Raw genomic sequence first — 19,019 nt, forward strand, 5'->3', positions numbered from 1 at the left:
CAAAATATTTAGAACAGTCATTGAAGTAGAACTGTGTACGAGACATGCATTGATCAAACACCAGACTGTACATCAAGAATTCGTGTTATGAAATAGAATGGAAATAGTGGAAATAGGCAGCATAAAAGACAGTGTTCTGAAAAACTCTACACCAGAATCATGAATCGTGCATGCGCAAACAGGTCTACACCCAGATTAATAATAACACCCCTTTACAGCTGCTGACAGATGTGCTGTGCATTTCCAGGGTCTCCAGATTCAATTCAGCTTCTTAGCAGAGGATTTCTTCCTTAAATAATGCCAACAGAAAGCAAGATAATGAAGGGGGACAACAGGCTGAATGATAAAAACCAATAAGGATGATGCAGAAAGTACAGAACAAAACATTCCAGCCATTAACTTAGACAAACATCCAAGGGACACTTGAGTGCTGAGCACATGTACAGCTGGTTTTAAGAATAGATAGTGGATTAAAAAGCCACTTTTAGGATGCTGGGAGATAATGCTGAAGCAATTTTCAAATATTACTGCCCCGTTTGGCTGATGACTGTGGGGCACACTTGAAGGAAAATAGGAAAGAGGCATGCATTTTCCATGCCTCTCAGGTTTCATTCACCCTCTATAAATTAGAGCATGAACAAGCTACTTTCTCATGCAACTGATGCACAATGAAAGAAAGAAAATGCTACGCTGTTTAATATGACATGCATAGCAAATAAAACAGATTCATTTCACAGGTGAATGTTAACTTTCCCAGGCTTGGTGCAAGGGTGCCAAGTTTATGCTACAGAGGAACTAGGATAGGGTGAGGACAGTTGGAGAAAGAGGAGAAGGTTGGAATATAAGTATTACACAACACAAACAATAACTCAACCAAACCTGAGGAAGGGGGAGATGTAAAGAATAAGGACATGTGACTGTATTGTGATCGTTTAAGTATGTAAAGGGAAAGTATTTAACAGGATGACGCTATCAGTGCAGGGCGTTCAAGATTTGCCTACCTCAGGCTCCCCAACTCTATGACTTTCTTCTGTTATTTTAACACGCTTTTATAGGAGGGCCCAAACATCAGTTTTAATAAAAAGCAGATGAAGGAACATATCATGAGTGGGTTAAGTGTCTGTACTTTAAAACAGCCAATTAGCCATTTATTTGGCAAATCAAATTGTGCATCAGGCTGTCACTTACATTGTTGATCAGATATTCAGTGACTATAAAGAAATTGTTCAATCAGCTGTAACCATCTTAAAGTTCAATACAAAGAGTGCTTGCTGAAAGGAATGAACACCTCGGATCATTGTAACAAGTTTGTCTAATGACCATTCCTTCAACCAACTTCCAAAGCTCAACTTTTAAAAACCTTTGATTTCCTTTTGTTGGGCTGTTAACAGATCCAACAATCTGAAACTAAGCCAGTTTAGGGTAGGATGCGTCTTTGAGAATATACTGGCTTTAAAAGTAGGTGCACAACAATAATACAGGGACAGAAGATAAATTATGAGGAAGGGCTAGTGTTTCGACGAAGGGTGAGGTAATTAAGGTGTCCATAAGTAACGAAGGATTTGATGGAGTGCAGGTAAAAAAGCTATTTTCCCCAGAGTTAATCAAGAATAAGTGAGCAGGGCACATAACCTGAATGTTACAGGACTCTTTCTACCCAGATTCTGTTGGTGCTTCACGGTCAATTGAAAATTTCAAACCAGAGATCGATAATATCTCAATTTAACAAAAATCTAAAACCCACAGAACCAACATAGATTCATGGAGTTCAGACACAAATTTCCATGGATCTAACGTTCATCAATTTCCTGCCTTGCCTAGGCCATCGTGCCAAATATTAACATGGTGGGAAGGTGATGGAATACTCTCCCTTTGATGATGAATAGAATTAAGAATGCTGAGGAACTCAAATCCACCCAAGACAAAGTGGCCACTTGAATAGTACCCCATCCAACACCCATGAATGTTCACTTCCTCCAAAAGCAGTGCACACAAGAGTTGGAGCATTTACCATTTAAAAATGCTCTGCAGCAAAGCTTTTTTCAATAGAACCTTCCAAATATATGCCCACTTTGACCTAGAAGAACAAGGACAGCAGCAGACAGGAATACCAGCACCTCCAAGCAACCCTTTTAGCCACATTTCATCCTGACCGAGATCTACATCACCATTCCTTCACCGTATTAGGGTCAAAATCCTGGAGCTCCCCTCCTAACAGCATTGCACCATCACTTCACAGACTGTGATGACGGGAAAGGTGTGGTTCACTACCACCTTCAAGGGCAATAAATGCTATCCTAACCATTGATGCTCATATCCATTGAATGAACAAAGAATATGTAAGTGGCAGAACAGATCTGAGGACCTAACATAGCTGTTTCTGTCTGTGTCTTGCAATCAATATCCTGTGGGATGCCATATCCCGTTGTGTGCTATGCTTCTTTTGTCCAGCTTTCAAAAACATTTCATTATCCTGGCTCAACCTACAAATTGCACTCCAGGGCACTTTAAAGAGGGAGAGGAAGACGAGGAATGGGGATGAGGAAGGATGGGGGGGGGGGGGGGGGGGGGGGTCTGGTTTTAGGAAAAAATAAACGTGTGTGTACCTGGTGGTATTGGATGAGTCTCAGCAACATAGAAACCACCACTTCTTTCTGTGTATCCAGTTCCTTGCCAGCATCAGCTTTATTGGTCCCTCGCAGAACAAACAGATCGTGAACTATAGGCTGCAGTGCCGGGATTGCTATTCAAAAATACAAAAGAAAAACGTATTGGCTGGATTCTTACAAAAATATCTAAACACGAAGTGCACGCTCTTCAAAAAGAGCAGGTTCAATACATTGGTCCATGGGAGGAGAGTACGGTCCAATAATTATAGGCTGCGTAAACAGGGCCTCCATTCTCAAGAGCATAGAAGAATGAGGTGGCCTCAGTGAAACATATACAATTCTGAAGAGTCTTGGTAGGATAGCAAGAGACATTGTTTCCACTAACTTGGGAATTTAGACAATGAGGGCAACCATCTCAGAGTAAGGGGCTTATGATTGAGGACCTGGAAATCTTTGCAAAGAGAGTTATGATTCTTTGGAATTCTCCACTGCCAATAATTATCAGTGCTCCATCGTTCAAGGTTGAAGCAGAGATGGTTTTGATCTCTTATGGAATCAAGGAGAATGAGGAACTAGTGGGAAAATCAAGTGAAAGCCAAAGAGTACCAAAGAGGTGCAGGTCAGGAGAATTGGCCATGCTAAATTGCCCAGTGTTAGGTGCATTATTTAGGGGAGAAAGGGAGGTCTGCAGATGCTGGAGATCAGAGCTGGAAATGTGTTGCTGGAAAAGCGCAGCAGGTCAGGCAGCATCCAGGGAACAGGAGAATCGACGTTTCGGGCATAAGCTCTTCTTCAGGAACGTCGATTCTCCTGTTCCCTGGATGCTGCCTGACCTGCTGCGCTTTTCCAGCAACACATTTCCAGCATTATTTAGGGATAAATGTGGGGAAATGGGTCTGAGTGGGTTACTCTTCGGAGGGTCAGTGTGAACTTGTTGGGCCGAAGGGCCTGCTTCCACACTGTAGGAAATCTAATCATTACACGAAATGGTGGAGGAGACTCAATGGATAGTGTGACCTACTCCTGTTCCTAGTTCTCATGTTACCTCTCTGCAAGTTTTGATAATAATGAAGTAAACCAGTCTGAAATTTAGGCAAAAATGAAAATTCTGAAAATTGACAACACAACCATCAAAATCTGCAAAATGTTTGTATCAATGTAGCACCACTCAACCTCAGGACTTCTCAAAGTACTTTACATCCATTGAAGTACTTCTGAAATGTAGTCAGTATAGAAAACATAGCAACAAACTTGCGCACTGTAAGAGGAAAGTGACTTATTTTTAAAACAATGTTGGTTGAGTGAACGATAAGGATCAGGACACCAAAGATAACCCCCTTGCTGTTCATTGAAATGCCTTTCATAGCCATCTGAGGGGGAAGGCAAAGCTTTGGTGTAATGCCTCGTCAGCACTCCTTCAACAGTACACTAACCGTGCTAGTGCCCCTGGAGTAGGGATTGAACTTTCAACACTTGAACTCAGTGGCCAGAGTGCAACCCACTAAGCCACAGGTGATACTGATAAACATTTCAGAAAAAGTGTTTAAATAACCACTTTTACGACCAATATCGGAGATATAACTCTGCTGAGATAGGCCAAGTGATACCCGATAAATTGGCATTACTTAATGGAACTGCAAGCCTAAAAGAATACAGTATTATCACAATATTCACCTGCATCACCAGAAACAGTGTGAAGCTGCCATCTAATTTTATGTAACCATGATTTATGTTGATCCAGTTACAAACAAAATCATACTCAAAAACAGGCAACTACTAACTGTGATCTGAAACTCTCTTGTGGCCAGTCTTGTCAGTAAATATCAGAGTAAACCCTGAATCAATCAATCAGTCACAAACAGCTTAACAGCAAGTCAGAAGTTAAAAACATACATAGGCTGCCATTTAATTGCTCTGATCCCTGTCGTCAACAAGGCGGCAGCTCAACCCCCTTCTCAAAGGGGACTAGAGATAGCAACGAATGCTTGCCCAGCCAGTGACCTCTACATCCCATGAATAAATAAAATGAAACGTTAAACTGGTGACACCAAAGCTATTCTATAAATTGGGCAGAAATCTCACTCCAAGCTCATACAGTATAATCTGTACAAGCTTCAAGAGCTACATGTTTTTTTGGAATTTTTTACCAAGTTTCTTGCTCCACTGTTAAAACCCTATTCCTTGGTAGCATAAAGCAGAGTATGAAAAATCCAGCCACAGGGAAAATTCTACTCTTCAAAGCCCTATTACTTAGTCAGGTTAGTCATTCAGTCATTACAATGGTGTGAAGCAGGGGAGGATCTTCCTCCCACTCCGCCAAGGACATGCAGGTCCTTGGCCTCCTCCATCGCCAGATCCTGACCACACGATGCCTGGAGGAAGAGTGCCTCATCTTCCGCCTAGGAATCCTCCAACCACACGAGATGAATGTAGATTTCTCCAGCTTCCTCATTTCCCCTCCCCCCACCTTATCTCAGATTCAGCACTGCCCTCTTGACCTGCAATCTTCTTCCCGACCTCTCTGCCCCCACCCTCTCTCCGGCCTATCACCCTCACCTCCTTCCACCAATCGTATCCCCAGCACCCCTCCCCCAAATTCCCTCCTCCCTACCTTTTATCTCAGCCCTCTTGGCACACCAGCCTCATTCCTGAAGGGCTTATGCCCGAAACGTCAATTCTCCTGCTCCTCGGATGCTGCCTGGCCTGCTGTGTTTTTCCAGCACCACATTTTTCAACTCTGGTCTCCAGCATCTGCAGTCCTCACTTTCTCCTAGGTGAGTGAGCTTACCTACATCTCAACTGAACTCCTATCTTTCGCCAAGTAAATTTTGGAGCCACTTCTTCACAGAAGAAAATTCTCCTCTAACCCAATTCTCTCAACAAACTATTCTGACAGCATCTTGGGTTCTCTATTGGTTTTGAGTTTACTTTACAAGTATTTTTACAGAATCCTTAGTGTGGAAATAGGCCATTCGGCCCATCAAGTCCACAGTGACCTGAAGAGCATCCCATCCAGACCCAACACCCTACCCTATTCCTGTTTTCTCCTTGGTTAATACACCTAACCTACACATCCCTAAATACTATGGGTAATTTGGCATGTCTAATTCACCTAACATGCCCAGCGGAAACCCAAGACCACCGGAGAGAACATGCAAACTCCGCACAGAAAGTTACCCGAGGGTGGAATCAAACCCTTGTCCCTGGTGCTTTGAGGCAGCAGTGTTAGCCACTCAGCCATCGTGCCGCCCCAAATTAAATAGGATAAGAGACGTGGAAACATTCAACTCAAACAATCCTTGCTAGCATTTATGCTCTGCTCAAGCATCATGTCATTCTTCTCAGCTACCCCCATCACGTCCCTTCTCCCTATTGTTAAACATGTCCTGACTATCTACAAATACACTTTACAGTACTACAGAGTACCACTTTCTGAGCACTGTTCCACTGTTGATCTGTGAACTGGACTTCTTTGTGACTAGTCATACTGATGGCCTGTCATTTTGCTTTACTCCACAATGGAAAAAACAGCCTCTATTCTAACAAAACATCCAATGATTTTAAAGGTCACTCCAAGGCCATTCCTCAACCTTCATCATATCCTTACAGCTACAACCATGTGTACTCAAGTTTTGAACGAAATATAAGCTACTTTAAAAACAAACTTGATCAATTTTGACGTGACCTACACACCACTAAAAACACCCAAACTAATATTTCAGAAATTCCACATAACACCAAATACATTGCAACTCTAACTTTACTCTTAGCACTTATGACCAAAGATTTCACAGCAGTTATGCAACACAAATATAGTTAAACAATGCAACAAGAACACACTGTTTATCAGGGTCATTACCATGCGTAACAGCTTTCCGGCCACTGGCCATGATCCCATCACACAGTTGGATAATTTTGGGAATTCCAATGATTGGCTTGGAGTGATAGCGCTCATATGACAGCAATACCAGGAAGAAAAATATGTTTGGAATGATGGCCTCGGATTCCCTAGCAAAATTGCAACAGATAACAGTTAGTAAACAAGTGATAAACGGTGCAAGCGATTATGCAGAAGGACAATGAGACCAAAGACACAATTAGAAATTTGAGAAAAGTCACTATGACGACAGATGCAACAGTTATAAGCTGTAAAACTGCCATTGACTATGGTTGGGACTCACCTAAACTGGCCCACCTCAATGTATTCAAACTGCTTCAGAACAAACCCAATGAATACCTACAAGAGAAATGAAATCCAACTGGATCATAGAATTACGCAGAATTTACAGCATTTAAGCAAATCATTCCATCCATCTGTTCCATAGTAGTGTTTATAAGTCACAAGAGTCCCCTATCATCCTTCACCTTATTTCAATTTTCTCATGTTTGTCTCGTCTCCCTGAAATGAATCTTTGCTGTTCACTTTATGAAACCCAACAATCCCACAGTGCTGGTAGAAAGGGAGCTCAAGATTTTGACCCAGTGCCATTAAGCAATAGGTACAGTTCCATGTTAGGATGCTGTCTGGCTTGGAGAGGAACTTGCAAATGGTGATGCTCCGTGTATTTGCTGTCACAGTCCTGCCAAGAAATACATGTGGAGATGTAAGGTGATACTGAAGGAGATTAGGTGAAGTCCTGTAGTGTATCAACAAAGTAGTATACACTGCTGTCACTGTGCGTTGATGGTTCAGGGAGAGAATGTTGAATGGGCTGCCAATAAAATGGCATGTTTTGTTCTGGATGGAATCTATGGAACTCAAACCCCAGCATGGTTTCTCATTGTGAAGGAGGAGAATTAGAAAGATTGGCAAATTCCAAATCATTTTGTAGACTGAAAAACAGCAAAACCTACAAAACTTACATATTTGTAATAAGTTAAATGCGGAGTGTCAATGGAACATAACATTCAGGTCCTTCAGACATGAACCAAGATGGCAACGAAATTTTACTACGAACTCCATTTAGCTACCTCTACTCCTGAACTAAAAGATGATTCATAATATTGGGGGGGCGGGGGGTAATTGTGATAGCATTGAGTTATTGCAGAACAATATTCTGTAGATCGTGAAACTCAGAATTTTCCTTTGCAACCTAGAGATGATAAATATTTGGAATATTTAAAAATAACACTGGTTGCCTTTAAATGAACATTGCTGACCACCTTTAACTGCTTTTGCCGAGATAGGCTACAGGTTTCAGAACCTGAAGCAAGTACCAACCTGATCAGAATCAAGTAGACAGTAGTTCACCCTGAGTTGTACCAGCTGAGCCAACAAGTCAAGCACTTGTCTCTGCAGATGGACTGAAGTAGTTGTGGTGTACTGCTTCAAGGCCTTGATGACCAAAGGCTCAAAGAGTCGGATGTAGTTGTGTATGGCGTTCTACAATGCAGAAAGATACAGAAAAATCAGGTTGAGAACATGCCGAGGCAATCCGGACAAGCAAATCAACTGTCAGTGTGGGGAAAATGTAGCACATTCTACACAAATTAGCAGAAGATGGCTTGCTCACTTGCTGTTCCTGTCAAAGCTGGAAACTTTGACCAAGCCAACAAAACCTAATGCTGCTCTTCAAACAGTGCAACAGATCCTCCAACACTGACCGAATTCAAGCCCAACGCCTTTGGCCAAGAGGAACATTTCAACAAACTAGTAAAACTGACAGGCTAGACTATAAATAAATAAAATGGTGCACTTTCATACAGTATTGCTGTCTTGTTTCAAATAACTATTAAATTATTTTATTTTAGGATTATTTTCAAATGTACAGCCAAATAGAATGCTTTGGATACAGTATAATAAATTTGGGTTCAGGCGTATGGTAAGTCTAGCCTAGCCAAGGGGAACAGGGCACTTTCAGTCGACAGTTGTCAAAGCTCTTCACTATTGACTGTCATTCGACTTTTCTATTCACTATCATCCAATTACTGCATCATCCTTCTCTAATGCAATTACCAGAAAGCAAAGTGGATGGATGCACTTCATCTAACATTTTTATCGTCTAATGGATCATATATACATAACTAATATGGGTCACAAGAGAATGAACTCACATGGAGAACATCAACAGAATGCCAAATGGATTCCTGGATGCAGAAAGATTCAGCATTATATTAACTCCCAATTTCACACAACACACAGCCTCTCCCCAGCCAGTTCAGTGCAGCTTTCATTTAGACCCTGCCACACACACCAACTCAAAGCCGCATTCTCTCTCCTCCCAGCTCAAAGTCACATTCTTTCGTTCCTCAACTCCACATTTCGCATTTTTTGAAACTACAGTTGGGTTTCAAATATTGTTCTAAAACTACATTTGCTTTGTTACCAGATCTTTGTACCAGATCACCATAGCTCACCCAGTTAACTCACCCATTGCTATAAAAAAGTAATGTACACTTCGATGGAACAGGAAGTACCTTATCAGCTCGATGCCTGGTTACATTTGTCAGGTTGACCTTTAGTTGTGAAGAAACTTTCTGCAGCACATCAAACCATCTGAAATATAAAACAAGCAATTAGAATTCACTAACCTCTAATGATTTAGTACATTAATGTTATTTTTCTTTTTAGAAGAATCACAGTTTGAAATGACTTTACGTTAAACTATTCACATTACAAAACTATGTAGGATTACAAAAGACCTTCAGCTCAATTTATCAATGCTGGTGTTTTTGGTCTATTTGAGGATCCCTTCATCTTTTCTTAATCATGTCAGAATACACTCTTTTCTTCATTGTATGGCTATCGTCTCTTTTAAACTCCCAATCACTACTCTGTAGAAATGTAGGTTGTTCCAAGTTTCTATTGGATTTCTTGCCAAATATCTGCATCTCCTTTTGGTTTCATTGTATTCTTTTCGATCTAGTTAGTTATAAGAGTAATTGAAATATAAATATCAAGGATCTTATGACGAAGTGATAGAGTCCCTTTACTGAGTGGGGAGACTCAGGTTCAAGGTATAGGTGCTGATTGCCAGGCCAGCATTCCTAAGTATCCTCCTTGAACCATCAGGACACCCACAATGCTGTCAGATGGGAAGTTTCAGGACACTGAATCAGAAACAGTGAAGGAACGGTGATACGGCTGTAGATCAGGATCATATGCACTGTGGAGGGGAATTTACAGATTATGGCATTTCCACACGACTGTAGCCTTTGTTCTAAAAAGGTGGAAGGTGATGTTTTAAGACAAAGAAATAGGAACAAGAGTAGGGCATCCTGCCCCTTGAGCCTGCTCCCCCATTCAACAGCATCATGGCTGATCCAACATTCCACACGTTCACCTTCCTGTTTTTCCCCATAAACCTTGATCTCCCTTTTGATACGAATCTATTTCGGCCTTAAATATACACAAGCTCACTGTGGCAAGGAGTTCCAAAGACACAACCTTCTGAAAGAAGAAATTCCTCTGTATTAAATTAGCACCCCTTTATTCTAAGGGGATATGAGGACTCTCACATGAGGGGAAATAGTCTCACACCATTTACCCTGCCAAGTTTAACAAATTACTGCAGGGCATCTGTGGATGGTACACACTGCTTCCACTGTAGATAATGGGAAATTCTGCAATGGTTCATTGGCATTACCTCGAGGATGGATAGCCATATTCTCTTTTGACACGAATGTTAGTTGACACGAATTGGGTTGTTGCTCAATGCTTTTTGCATTTGGACATGGACTGCTTAAGTATCGGAGGAATCAATAAAATTACTGAACATAGTGTAACCATGACATGAGTGACCATCTTATTCTTTTAACCTCTATTTCTGGTCTTTCCTGCAAGTAGAAACATCCTTGCGAGGTCTAACCTATCAAAAGCTCTTCATAATTTTAAACTGTCAAAGCACCCCCTCAGTCCTGCAGTCACAGAGGTTGGCAGCACAGAAAACCACCCTTCAACCCATCAAATCTGTGCAGGTGAAAACACTATTCTAATCCCATTTTCCAGCACTTGGCCCATAGCTTGTATGCCTTGGATCCCAAATGTACATTTAAATACTTCTTTAATAGAGTCATAGAATTGTACAGCATGGAAAGAGACCCCTCCATCCAATTCTCACATTCCAGTTAGATATCCTAAACTAATCTAATCCCATTTGCCAGCATTTGGCCCATATCCCTCTAAAGCCCTCCCATTCATATACCCATCCAGATGCCTTTTAAATGTTGTGATTGCACCCATCTCCACAACTACCTCTGGCAGCTCATTCCACACACGCACCACTGTCTGTATGAAAAAAACTGTCCCCTCCGGTTCCTTTTAAATCTTTCTCCTCTCACCGGAAACCCATACCCTCTAGTTTTGGACTCCCCTACCCTGGGGGGGAAGAGAAAAGACATTGGCTATTCACACTACGCATGCCTCTCATGACTTTATAAACTTCCAGGTTACCCCTTAGCCTCCGACACTCCAGGGGAAAAAAGCCTCAACCTATTCAGCCTCTCCCGATAATTCAAATCCTCCAACCCTGGCAACATCCTTGTAAATCTTTTATGAACCCTTTCAAGTTTCACAACATCTTTCTAATAGAAGGCCAGAATTGCATTTAAGATTCCAAAAGTGGCCTAACCAGTGTCCTGTACAGCCGCAACATGACCTCCCAACTCCTGTAATCAATACTCTGACCAATAAAGGAAAGCATACCAAATGCCTTCTTCACTATCCTATCTCCCTGCGACTCCACTTTCAAGGAGCTATGAACCTGCACTCCAAGGTCTCTTTGTTCAGCAACACTCCCTAGGACCTTACCATTAAGTGGATAAGTCCTGCTAAGATTTGCTTTCCCAAAATGCAGCACTTCGCATTTATCCAAATTAAACTCCATCTGCCACTCCTCAGCCCATTTGGCCCATCTGATCAAAATCCCATTATAATCTGAGGTAACCTTCTTCGCTGTCCACTACACCTCCAATTTTGGTGTCGTCTGCAAACTTACTATCTCCCACATTCACATCCAAATCATACATATAAATGACGAAAAGTAGTGGACCCAGCACCGATCCCTGTGGCACTCCACTGGTCACAGGCCTCCAGTTTGAAAAACAACCCTCCACCAACACCCTCGGTCTTCGACCTTCAAGCCAGTTCTGCAACCAAATGGCTAGCTCTCCCTATATTCCATGAGATCTAACCTTGCTAACCAGTCTCCCATGGGGAACCTTGATGAATGCCTTACTGAAGTCCATATAGATCACATCCACCCCACTCTGCCCTAATCAATCCTCTTTGCGACTTCAAAAAACTCAATCAAGTACGGAGACATAATTTCCCATGCACAAAGCCATGTTGACTATCCCTAATCAGTCCCTGTCTTTCCAAATATATGTACATCCTGTCCTTCAGGAGTCCCTCCAATAACTTGTCCACCACCGATGTCAGGCTCACCGGTCTACAGTTCCCTGGCTTGTCCTTACCACCTTTCTTATATAGTGGCATCACATTAGCCGACCTCCAATTTGCACCTCACCCGCAACTATCAAAGATACAAATATCTCAGCAAGGGGCCCAGCAATCACTTCCCCAGCTTTCCACAGAGTTCTAGGGTATACCTAATCAGGTCCTGGGGATTTATCCACCTTCATGCATTTCAAGGCATCCAACACTACTTCCACTGTAATATGAACATTTTTTAAGATGTCACCATCTATTTCCCCATATTCTATATCTTCTATGTCCTTCTCCACAATAAACACTAATAGAAAATACTCATTTAGTATCTCTCCCATCTCCTGCGGCTCCACACAAAGGTTGCCTTGCTGATCTTTGAGAAGCTTTATTCTCTCCAGAGTTACACATTTGTCCTTAAATTTTTATTTTTTTTTTAAATCCCTTTGGATTCTCCTTAACCCTATTTGCCAAAGCTATCTCATATCTTGTTTTGGCCCTCCTGATTTCCCTCTGAAGTATACTCCTACTGCCTTTATACTCCAAGGATTCACTCGATATATCCCGTCTATACCTGACATAAGCTTCCTTCTTTTTCTTCATCAAAATCTCAATTTCTCTAGTCATCCAGCATTTCCTCCACCAATCAGCCTTTCCTGAAGCTGCCCATTTCTGAAGCTGCCCCATTTTCCAGCTGTCCCTTTTCCTGAGAACATCTGGCACCAACCAGCTTTTGAAAGTTCTTAGGTAAAAACAAGAACTGCAGATGCTGGAAACCAGAGGTTTCTTCGATGTGAAAGTGAGGACTGCAGATGCTGGAGATGAAAATGTGTTGCTGGAAAAGCGCAGTAGGTCAGACAGCATCCAAGGAGCAGGAGAATCAGCGTTTTGGACATTGAGCCTGCTGCGCTTTTCCAGCAACACATTTTCAACCAGAGGTTTCTTGCCTCATACCGTCAAAATTAGCCTTCCTCCAATTTAGAACTTCAGATTTTAGATCTGGGCTATCCTTTTCCATCAGTATTTTAAAACTAATAGAATTTTGGTTGCTGGCCCCAAAGTGCTCCCTCACTGACACCTCAGTCACCCAAGAATTGGTCAAATTTTGCACCTTCTCTAGTAGGAACATCCACATACTGAATCAGAAAATTTTCTTGTGCACACTGAACAAATTCCTCTCCATCTAAACCCTTAACATTATGGCAGTCACAGTCTATATTTGGAAAGTTAAAATCCCCTACCATAACCACCCTAATTATTCTTACAGATAGCTGAAATCTCCTTACAAATTTGCTTCTCATTTTCCTGCTGACTATTAGGGGGTCTACAATACAATCCCAATAAGGTGATCATCCCTTTCTTATTTCTCAGTTCCACCCAAATAACTTCCCTGGATGTATTTCCGGGAACGTCCTCCCTAAGTACTGCTGTAACGCTGTCCCTTATTAAAAAGGCCACTCCCCCTCCTCTCTGGTCTCCCTTTTTATCCTTCCTGTAGCATTTGTATTAAGCTGCCAGTCCTGTCCATCCTAAGCCATGTTTCTGTAATTGCTATGATGTCCCAGTCCCATGTTCCTAACCACACCCGGAGTTCATCTGCCTTCCATGTTAGGCATCTTGCATTCAAATAAATGCAGTTTAATTTATCAGTCCTACCTTATTCTCTGCTTTGTTCCTGCCTGCCTGTCCTGACTGTTTGACTCACTTCTTTTCTCAACTGTACCAGTCTCAGATTGAACTCTTCCCTCACTATTTCCCTGGTCACACCTCGCCACCTTACTAGTTTAAATCCTCCTGAGCAACTCTAGCAAGTCTCCCTGCCAGTATATTAATCCCCTTCCAATTCAGGTATAATCCATCCTTCTTGTACAGGTATTCTTCACAAGTACTTGGTAATTTTCATGGATTCTACCACCCCTCTAGATATCTTTTTTATAATATGGAAATCAGAACTGCACATAGCATCTGTCAAATGTAGATTGATCAAACCTCTGTGCAGGTTTTGCATAACTTTGCTGCACAATCGATACGATGCCTCACCCAGATGTGTCCTGCTCAGGTTCAGCTTGGACCATGTTCCTTAGACTGGCATCAGCTAGCGCCTGGGTGAAGTGGGTATATGGTGCCATGAAACAGTAGTGGTATAGACCTGGCCGCAAATTGGAAGAGCCCAAGCGCTGCACCTTTCCTTGAGATTTGTTGGGATTGGAAGAAGAGCCATCATATTGCGATGCTAGATTTGTTCCAAACAGCGTCTTCAACAACTGGAGATTAAAGATTTCAGTATTAAACATATACAAATGAGAACCACATAAAAGACAAGAACATTAAGCAAATGGGTTGAACAGTGAGCAAAAAGCACATTTGGTATAGGGGACAGATAAAGAGCACAGTTTGATTATCTAAGGTTCAAAATTACCCTAATTGGGATTTATTTCTTTCATTTTCATACCAAGGTCTGGTATTTTATTCGAGGCGCAGTGGTCACTGGTGTAAGAGTACACAAGTCAACAAGATTTCTTTTTATTCATTCACAGATGTGGGGGCTGCAGGTTGGGCCAGCAGTTATTATCCATCTCTCATTTTAATTTAAACAAATCTGAGTATTAATGAAAAATAAGTTTTCTGTCAAAGTTTTACATCTTTCATCATCAGGATAGGCACACGAATGTTAAAAATCAAAGGTAAGAATAATTCATATTGCATGAGAAAAGGGGCACTGAATTTGGGCAGTTTGGTTCTGATTGGTTGAGATGTTGTAATGGCCAAATTGGGATTATTCAGTAAGTGTTGCCTAATCATGGAAACATGTCTAACACCAAGCATAGAGTTGTTGTTATGAGAGATGTTTGGGATAAGAGTGGGTGAGGTAGTGAACACTTCATCTTGTAAAAGAACAGGAATATTTGAATCAGAGGGTTAGAGGGGAAAGAGACCAGGTAGAATAGTGTTTAGGTTGTACCATCCAACCTACTAGGCAATAACAGCACCAATATTATAGAGGAGGAAAAAACAAAGCAGAATGCAGTCAGTGAAAGAAATTTCCTGCCACATAAACATGCTGTGCAATTCATACAAGAGTGGGCATTCAGAAACATGCTTACCTGCTGTACACAAACAGTGGCTGCCATTGGTTCCCTGCAAAAACAGGACTTCAAGTAGCCAAGGATCTCTTCCACACACTGAAATTAGATTTGAAGAAATATTAGGTATTAGACCAGTTTCAGTGACCGCAGATTGTGTGAATGTTAAAAACACACATGTAGCATGGAGTTCATTTTATTAAAACAGTTAAAACATAGCTGCCACATCTGTAAGTGTATCAGTTAAAATTGTATTTGATATGTAACACAACAGCAAAACTTAATAGATAAGCTCAAACGAATCTTCAAGTTCTACACAAGTCACATAGTCAAAGAAATGAAGAAAAGGGCTGATTCAACCCAAGGAAAGATCTTTTGTTTAAATGGTATTACAGACTGGGAGGCAACTAGCCTTTACAGTAATGACTGTAAAACTGCTACATGCAATGAAGTAGCAATGAAATGAGATGAGAGTATTGATGGATAACCTGTCTTAAGCTTCAAGGAGTGCAAAGAATAAAAAAAAAGCATGAGAAGTCCCACCCACCTTTATTTCCAACTATTAGCACAACCTTCTCCCTCTGCTTTCCAGTGCAATTTAACTGCACTTGAGGAGAAATTGGTGGAAGTACTGATTTTAGATCTCCTGAACACATTTGATCAAAAACATGACCCTATTTTAATCCCATTTACCAGCACTTACTCAACAGCCTTGAATGATTTGGCACCACAGGTGCATATGAACATCCAACAGTACAGCACAGGAACATGCCCTCAACACCATGTCTGTGCCAACCATGATGCTGTTCTAAACTAATCCCATCTGCCTGCACATGATCTGTATCCCTCTGCCTGTTCATGCATCTATCTAATCTAAATAGTTCTTAAATGTTGAGGGTTTCTGTCTCCACCATTTTATAGACAATCTGTTCCAGACAAATCAATGCTCCCTTTTCATTTTCCCTCCACCAAGGGAGGGGGTTGATTAGCTCACTTGGCTGGACAGCTGGTTTGCGATACAGTGAGACAACAGTGTAGGTACAATTCTTGCACCCACTGGTTACCGTGAAAGATTCTCCTTCTCAATCTTACCTCATACCACACACACGCACGCTCTCTGGCCTGGTAAGACTGTGGCAACTTTATCTTTACCATCAAGAGGAAGAGTTCCTTCCTGTCTAGTCTATTTGATGCTCCTCAATTTTATACAGCTTAATCACATCCCCAGTTTCCTCTGTTCCATGGAGAACAACCCTGGTCAAACAATCTCCCTTCATAAACTCTCCAGCTCAGGCTGCATCTTGGTAAATCTCCTGTACAACCTCTCCAGTGCAATCACATCACATCTCTCTCCCCCCCCCCCCCCCGAGAAAGTGGATTCCAGAACTGCCACATTATGCTCGCTGTGACTTAACCAACATTTTATACAGTTCCAGCGTCACCGCCACATTTTTAAACTCTTAACTCACAAAGACAAGTATCCTACATGCCTTCTTAACCACTCCATCTATCTGTCCCACTACCTAAAGGGACAGCGGACATGCATACTAAGGTCTCTCTGATCCTCAATACTCTGGATCCTATTCTTGCCGTTTTGCCCTCCCAAAGTGCATCACCTCACACTTATCCAGAATGAATTACAGCCCATCTGACTAGCCCATTGATATATTCCTGTAATCTAAGGCTGTCCTCCTCACTATTTATTACACCACAAATTTCTGTATTGGACTCTTGTACAGCCTGCTGCGAACTGGCTTAAAAAGCTCTCCTAGGTGCATTTTAAGAATATTGAGCAACCCAGTTTGCTCCTCTCTCAACCATGTCAGGCAGCATCTAGGGAACAGAAGATTCGACGTTTCGGGTACATGCCCTTCTTCAGGAAAGGCCCTTCCTGAAGAAGGGCATGTGCCCGAAACGTCGAATCTTCTGTTCCCTAGATGCTGCCTGACCTGCTGTGCTGTTCCAGCAATAAAGTTTCAGCTTTGATCTCCAGCGTCTGCAGACCTCACTTTCTCCTCTCTCAACCATGTCTCAGTGGCAACTATGATATTATACCCCATGTTTTAATTTGTGCTCTCAATCCATGGGCCTTGTTCATCAGATTTCAAATACCATTCAATCTTGCCAAACTACCTTGTGCTTTATTTGGCCTATAATTTCTATGCATTCCTGACTCACTCCAATTTTGGTAATTTTCTTGTTGACCGGATGTGACAAGCATTATGTCACGAAGATCAATGTCAGGGTTTTAAATTTAGAATTTGTACAAGCAAGTTGGGTGAAGGAAAGCAAAATAAGATTGTCAAATTTGATGATGACAAGAGATAGAAAGTATCTTATGGAGGAGGACATGAGGTTCCAAAGAGACATAGATAGCCTAAGTAATTGGATATACATCTGGTAAATGGAGTATAATATGAAAAAAGTTAAATTGTTCCATTTTTATTCTTGCCAAAATGGACAAGTGGTGAGAGGTTGCTCAGTTCAAGGATGCAGATGGATCTGGGAGTCCAAGCACAGTACTGCAAAAATCTTGCATGAAAAGACAGCATGCAGCTAGGAAAGTTAATAGAATGTTAATAGAATTGTTTATGGCATGACAAATTTAATACCAGTGTCATGTATAACTGCATATTTTTGTAAGACACATCTGAGTACTTTGTACAGTATTGGTCTATTTCTGTATGGATGGATATAAATCCAGTGGAAGCAAACTAGAGGTGGTTTGCTGGATTAATACCTGGAAAGGGCAAATGGTCATAGGAGGATAAGTTGGCAGGTGTTGGAAAGAATGTTTCCTCTTATGGGAGATACAAGACCGAGGATGACTATTTAAAAAATAAAAGTGCACCTATTCAAGACAGGGATGAGATTTTCTTTCCTCACAGTTGCAAGTCTTTGAAATGCTCTTCCTCAAAAGGCAGTGGAAGCAGAGTCTGGAACATTTTAAATCAGAGGTAATTAAGGTCTTGATAAACAAGGCAAGATAATGTTTATCAGACATCGGTGAGAATGCAAATAATCAGCTAAGTAGGTTTCTTATTGAGTGGAGTAGGTTCAAAGAGCTGAACGGCCTACTCCAGCTCATAATTATAGGCTGGCACGCATCATGGTTCACTACCTCAATCACTCAATGTGGTAGCAAGCACCACATTATTACTACTCCCTGGGGGAATAAAGCTTCTCCTGATTTCTTATTGGAACTTTTCATTATATATCTCCCACTTTTGATCTCTACACAAGTCAGACTTATAAGTTTGATAAGTCAAACCTATCAAAACCCATTGTAACTTCGAAGAGCTCTATTAGGTCACTCCCCAGCTTCCCTTTTTAAAAAGGAAAATAAAAGCTTCAAATTGTTCAATTAATCCCATTAAGTAAAAGCTTTCAGTTGTACATAGGTCTTAGAAATAGGAGCTTTCTGTCCTTTGAGTCTGATGCTGCTTCTAAATCCATTCTTGGAAATAGTTTCTGCACTCTTTTCACGGTCTCTATATACAGAGATCAGGCTACATACACTAAGACCATCTATAACCAAGGTTCATTGCAGCGGTAACAACTTGTCTACAGAAAACAGGATTACCTTCCCAATGTCCGGCAATGTTGCAATTTCAAGAAGCTGAGATAAAACATCCAAAGCCCCTCGCAAGAAGCTGCCAAACTTCTCGTTATTGTTCTGAAGGTCCAGAGTAACCTGAAGGGGGAGAAAATGTAATACATATAATTGGACTGTAAAAGTGGAGAGATTTTGTTATAGAAAATAAGGTAATGTATTTTGAGTTCAAAGTCAATAACCAGAGAGTTTAAAGTAATTTGCAAGTTTCACTTATAACTCAAAGCTGGTGGGCAGATGGAATCTGCATTCTAACAGTGCAGGGTGAATTTCAAGCCCGCTCTCAGGTTGGAATGGTTTTGGTACTATGCTGTGCATTGCCTGCCGCT

The 19,019-nt window shown here is 41.4% G+C and overlaps 1 protein-coding gene across 16 annotated transcripts in view; it reads right to left on the reverse strand.

The window, feature by feature from the left end:
- Positions 1-19,019, reverse strand: part of htt (huntingtin) — a 295,347-nt gene that overhangs the window by 118,640 nt on the left and 157,688 nt on the right. For all 16 annotated transcript variants that reach the window (XR_015751247.1, XR_015751248.1, XM_087974297.1 and 13 more), the window contains 8 exons: positions 18,661-18,771; positions 15,099-15,176; positions 14,035-14,258; positions 9,027-9,105; positions 7,831-7,992; positions 6,791-6,846; positions 6,469-6,617; positions 2,607-2,743 (listed from right to left, as the gene is read on the reverse strand). Coding sequence is in view for 14 of the 16 variants with exons in the window: in XM_087974297.1 (XP_087830423.1) it covers positions 2,607-2,743; positions 6,469-6,617; positions 6,791-6,846; positions 7,831-7,992; positions 9,027-9,105; positions 14,035-14,258; positions 15,099-15,176; positions 18,661-18,771 (996 nt within the window). In the remaining 2 variants the exon portion in view is untranslated. The remainder of the gene's footprint in view (positions 1-2,606; positions 2,744-6,468; positions 6,618-6,790; positions 6,847-7,830; positions 7,993-9,026; positions 9,106-14,034; positions 14,259-15,098; positions 15,177-18,660; positions 18,772-19,019) is intronic.

This window comes from Chiloscyllium plagiosum, unplaced genomic scaffold (genome assembly GCF_037043375.1).
Source record: "Chiloscyllium plagiosum isolate Xiang-an unplaced genomic scaffold, Cpla_swu_hap1 HiC_scaffold_2, whole genome shotgun sequence".
NCBI lineage: Eukaryota > Metazoa > Chordata > Chondrichthyes > Orectolobiformes > Hemiscylliidae > Chiloscyllium > Chiloscyllium plagiosum.